General features: G+C 45.9%; 1 protein-coding gene across 1 annotated transcript in view; it reads right to left on the reverse strand.

Annotated features, from left to right (window-relative positions):
• Positions 1 to 5,729, reverse strand: part of LOC150078573 (protocadherin-like wing polarity protein stan) — a 570,595-nt gene extending 564,866 nt beyond the window's left edge. Inside the window, exon 1 of the mRNA XM_090384617.1 lies at positions 2,114 to 5,729. Within this exon, the coding sequence (XP_090240743.1) occupies positions 2,114 to 5,729 (3,616 nt within the window). The remainder of the gene's footprint in view (positions 1 to 2,113) is intronic.
• Positions 5,730 to 6,000: the final 271 nt, after the last annotated feature.

A 6,000-nucleotide genomic window follows, 5' to 3' on the forward strand; every position in this document is an offset into this window, starting at 1 on the left:
TATCTGCTCAGAGTGCCTGTCATTTATTATTATTTTTTTATTTCAGTTAAGAGATCCCCAGAACGAAGCCTCTTAACTTAAGTGATCCCACTTGGAGTGGCACCTGACACTTCTTCAGTTCGGGGTCTCTCTTTGCAGCATTGGCATTATCTGTTTTGCCCGTTTTGATTTTCTGATATGGACCGTGTTGGGGCTCCAGAAGAAATAATTTTATCAAAATTTATGACTTTTTTTTTTTTTTTTTTTTTTCAGTTCTCGAGTTCTCCGCTCACCACGGAGCTCAAATGGGAAGTCCACTACTCCGCAAACAATAAATGCGCTCGGGAGTGGGACGCTAGGGATACCCATACACACTATCCGCATCGCCACCTGTAGAGGTCTGTGGCGAAGTTATAAATACTGGGGACCAGCCACATTAGCGAATGACTCCCAAGCGATCGTTAACAACCATACCAAATAAGTAGGCGACTATCCTGATTCGTGACATGTCCACTGAAAACAGAAGACGATTCCACGATCCAGGACTGCACACCCTCTCGGAACCCAAGCCACGTCAATTTTGAAGTGAAACTTCTTTAGTCACGCCCCAGGCGGTTTTCACATGGGAGTAACTTGCGTCCGTGGATTGACAAAAATCGCCACGAAAATGCGACACGAAATGACGTACGTCGCAGCAACGCATGACGCAATCAGTACACCTACAGCGTGGGCGCGTTGTACGGGTACTGATTACACAATTGGACTCCTAGTCCTCCAGACAATGCTTTCTCTGTCTGGAGGACAAGCTCTCACAGTTCTTCCTCAGATGATTTCTTTTAATACTACAACCGCTAACGATTGTTGGGAACTGCGAAAATTGAACGATCAAAATGTCCTGGTTCGTTTGCTTTCCAGTTTTTAAACGAGGGCACAGGGGATATATATATATCTGTGTGCGTTGCATAATGGAGATGTTGCCAGCATAATAGATAGCAGATCGCTTGTGCAGATAGCAGATAATCCCCACATGCCCATGTTTAAAAGTCGGAAAGGAAAGCAATGATAAACTCCTGCTCCTTCCAGTTTTTAAAAAAGAGTATGGGCGGGATATCTCCTATTACCGCAACATTGTTTTAACAAATTCACATATTCTGCGCGCCTAATACAGTACTTCAGTCATAATGGAATTCGTAAATGCGATTATCAAATGGGCTTTTACCAACAGGGTATTCGCACTATCAGAGCGGTAATAGTGCCAAATAAAGCGAAATGTGACTTTTATCAACGCAAATAGGTAGATCCAATTTCACATTAGAATTTTCTCTAAAAATAATTTAATTCCATTAAACCGATTTTGGTGGAGCGCAATTGACAAGTCAGATTAAGATGTCGCCTCTATCGCTGAGTATAGCTGGCACGTTCGTTCGTTCTAGGGGGTATCACCTGGCTAAATGAAATTAGAAGTAGCGAGTATTCGATGGGAGTTGTCGTTTCAAGGCGTTAAAAGCGGCTTCTCATTAAACTACTTGAAAATACAGGAGACTCTCGGAGACGAATTAGCGAGGAGGTGTGCATGGCGCAGAAGTCGGATAACACGAAGAAATACGTGGAATCCGTTACAGGATGATGTGGTTTATAATTTGGAACGTTCCTTAGACGAGACCCTAGAATTACTCAGAACAGAATGCCCTCTTTTGCTTTCTGCCGACTAGCATACCCCTACTCATTTGCAGTAATCATTCACTGTAAAAGTAAAAAAAAATGTGCTGAAGTATCAATTTTAATGAATCTCGATTACACGGCACAAGGAGACGCCGCTTTCGTTTTGTTGACGAGGCACTGCTTCGAAATTTACGCAGTACTCGTACCATTCTCAGAAAGCAAACCAAAGGACAAAGAAAATTTCATTTGTTTTCCCTCTTTTTTTTTCAAAATGCAGTATGATAATGTTCGTATCGATTTCAGGTCAAATATCACTCTGCAGTATACGTACTCATTTTCCCAGCCACTCGATTATCCGGAGTGGTTCGGAAAATTGGTCCCAGCCACTCCGGATAATCGACGTCCTATTTTATTAATCTTAACATGAGAAATTAATTTCGGTGAATGTTAATCTTTTTGATTCATTACTTACCAAAGACGCTCACTTCAATGAACGCATGGAGCGGAACGTTCGTATTTAAATCGCGATTTAATGCGATTTCTCCGCTGGTAGAATTCACGGTCAACAGGTTTGCGTTGTTCCCAGACAAGATCTTATACTGCAGATCATCAGTTGCGTCGGCATCGAAAGCGGGAACTCGGCCAATTGGACCGACAGGAAAATGATGTTTGTAATTGTTGAAAATGATGGTGAAATCGTAGAGGGTTGGGGCGTTGTCATTGACGTCTGTCACAAAAATCTCGATCTCAACGTCAGTCCGCAGTGGAGGAGAAGACGCCCGAACTGTCACGCTGTATTTCTTCTGGATCGACTCATAATCCAGGTGAGTAGCAGTTAATAGTTTCGCGGGACGACTTGGCAGGGAAATAAGTTCGAAGGAGTCGGAATCAGGACCGCCAACTATGCTATACTGAATCTCAGCGTTCAGACCTTCGTCTGGGTCGTGAGCAACGATTTCTCCCACCGTCCAACCAATCGGAGTGTTCTCTGGAAGAAACATCTTAATGATGTCGGTCTCAAATCTCGGTGGGTTATCATTGACATCTTCCACAACCACAGTAACAGAAGCGGCAGAAGACATCGGTAACAACCCTCTATCCACGGCAAATACTAGCAAATGATATACAGATAGAGTTTCGTGGTCAAGAGGTAAGCTCGTGCGAATAATTCCCGACGTCGGATCAATTCTGAAGGTCCCATCTCCATCATTTCCTCCTTTAAAAGTATATCTGACTTGTCCATTGAGCCCAGAGTCCCTATCGGTGGCTGAAACATGCAAAACGCTGGATCCTATTGGGATATCCTCCTTAATCGTTGCAGTATAAATCTGAGGAAAGAATACAGGAGAGTTATCATTAACATCCGTGATCTCAATTTCTATGTTGGTTGTGTCAAAAAGCGGAGGAACTCCATTATCTTGGGCAGTAACGAGAAGCACGTAACTTGCCGATATTTCTCTATCTAAATGACGACGAGTCACAATAGCACCCGAGTCCGGGTCAATATAGAATTCTGGAACGTTGTCCAACATGTACGTTATACGAGCATTTTCGCCGATGTCTTCGTCCGAAGCTTCCACGACGAGAACGGTGCTTCCAATAGCGGCATCTTCAGATATTATTGTGAAATACGGAGCCTTTTCGAAATGCGGACGGTTCGTGTTGGCATCGGTGACGTTGATATAGACTAGAGCAGCGTCGGAACGTCCTCCAGAATCGGTAGCTTTGACTGTGAGAATGACCTCCTTATCTAGACGAAAATCCAAAGGTTGGGAAATTGATATCAATCCCTCTCCGTTTTGATTGATAATGTTGAATCTTCTACGAGGGTCTCCATTAACGATGTAATACGTTAGGCGTGGATCTTCATCTCGATCAGTTGCCGAAACACTAAGTACACGAGTTCCAGGCGGATCGATTTCCGAGAGAGAGGCGTGATAAATTTTTGGATGAAATATTGGATCGTTGTCGTTGACATCTTGAACTCTTATGATGACGGATGCGATTGCTGTGTGGGGAGGTTTGCCGTGGTCAGTGGCCACCACAGTAAAATTGTGAAGAATCCTTTCTTCGCGATCCAACTTCCTCACTGTGCTGATCCAACCAGTGTCGGCATCGATACCAAACGAGATATGAGGATCGTCGGTGTGAATACTGTACGACAGTTCAGAATTAATTCCGTCGTCGGGATCGTAGGCGTCAACTTTAAGTACTTGATACCCAACAGGCACACTCTCAGAAAGCGATTCGTGAAAAATTGGGCTGTAGAATTTTGGCTCGTTGTCATTAGCATCAATTACATTTACGATGACCTGTGTTGTATTCGATCTTGAAGGTTGGCCTCCGTCTTGGGCGCGAACCATAAGACGATAGCCTCTGACAGATTCGTAATCTAGTGGAGATACCACCGCTAATCGCCCTGTACTTTCCGCGATTTTGAAATGTGCCTGAGTGTTACCTCCGATTATGCTATATCTTATCAGCGCGTTCTGCCCTTCATCTCTGTCGACAGCTTGAACAGTAAGCACCTCTGGTTTGTTCCACCAGTCTATGTCTTCGGGAACGTTTGCCGTATAAAGCTCCTTTGTGAACTGGGGATAATTATCGTTATCGTCGAGAACTTTAACGCGGACAGTAGTGACAGACGACTTCTTCTGAGGATCGTTGCCCTGGTCACTAACTTGTATTAGCAGAGTATACGATGGCGTGGTTTCACGATCCAGTTTCACGGCCGTAGTGAGAACGCCGCTAAAAGGGTCGATACGAAAGGAGTTGTTCTCTCCTGTAGGGTTCATGATACTGTATACTAAGTCGGCATTCTCCCCTATGTCTTTGTCTTTAGCGCGGAGAGTCATGATGGTCGAGTCCACCGGAGCCATTTCCCGTATCTCGGCTTCGTAAAAATCTTTCTCAAAGGTAGGCGTGTGATCGTTTAGGTCCTTCACGTGTACTTGTAGAACTGCCGAAGCACTTTCCGGTGGCTCACCACTGTCCGTGGCAATTACCCTAAGGTAATGAATATCCATGTGTTCCCGGTCGAGTCTAGCACGAGTTCGCACCTCTCCCGACTTTTCATCAATGGCGAAGATTCGTTGACTGCGAGCGTCCCTTACGGCATTCAGCGAGTAAGTTAAACGATCATTGTCGGGGTCCGCTGCGGTCAACGCAATGATCAATTGACCCTCGTCTCTTTCTTCGGGGACCTTAACCACATAAAAGGCTTTTTCAAAATACGGTGGCCTGTTGTGGGCCTGTCGTCTGTTTCTAGAAAACCGAAAGCTGTCTACGATACTGTCGTCGCTGGAAAAGTAGCGATAGAGGTTTATTTCGTGGGGTGTTGCGATGTCATAAAACTGACACCTTACAGAGAAGGGAACGCGCATTTCCCAAGAGGGAGAGTTGACGCACACATTTTTCTTGGCCACCAAGTGACGCCCAGTTTGCTCCACTCGGAAGTCAGGTTCGTTTGGCTCGCCCCACTCAAAGTCGCAGTGTTTCACTTCGGATGGAAGAAACGAATTGAGGTTGACGATTGCCTCGCTCTTCCTCCAGCAGCGCGCCGCAACGAGATCTGGTGACGGATCCTCTATGGCGTCACTACGGCGTTGTTGCACCACCACCGCAATAGTCTTTTCGCTGTCGGCTTTCGTGTGGTAATTTGAAGTAGAACACGTGAAATGCCGGAAATACACTACAACGGGCACGCTAACGTAATTTCCTCCGAAATCACTGGATCCGCCAGTCACAGAACCAACGTGGATCACGAAGGGATTTCTGATGCCGTCGTTGCCGCACTGTAGCTGCTTGCGAAGAGAGAGGGTACCCAAAGACGGAGAAACGCGCACAAAGCGAGCCACATAAGAAGGCGATCGACTGAAGTCGATGTAATACATCCTACCTGACGCGAGGCTTCCGTTGAATAACACGCTTCCCGGGCGATTGTGGCTGCTCGAGAGGCGAATTACATAACACTTCGCACATTCGATGCAAACGAGGAAAAGAAATGCAAACCACAAATCCACGTACTGCACCACCTGTCGGCGAGGCGAAGACCCAGACATTCCTGCCGAGAGTGGTAACCGCTCCATTACGAATGAAGACGACAGCTGCTCCGGAGTGCACAACTGAAGCTTTCTCCGTCCGCCATACGAACAACAGACACGAGCGACTCGGAATAGCGTCGTCGATTGAGGATGTCACCAAAAGAAAGAACAACTAGCAACACTGCGGGGTCGGGAACACGAAAAGAACGAGATAACGGCGGCAGGGAAATTCGGTGTATTTTCAAAATGCACCGAGGCGTCTGATAGACTCGGGGCAGCGCCTGTTTGAGTGTAGCCAAAGCCCCATTGATCGACA

The sequence above is a fragment of the Mastigoproctus giganteus genome, chromosome 11 (genome assembly GCF_048544385.1).
Source record: "Mastigoproctus giganteus isolate SK-2022 chromosome 11, ASM4854438v1, whole genome shotgun sequence".
In the NCBI taxonomy this organism is placed as follows: domain Eukaryota; kingdom Metazoa; phylum Arthropoda; class Arachnida; order Uropygi; family Thelyphonidae; genus Mastigoproctus; species Mastigoproctus giganteus.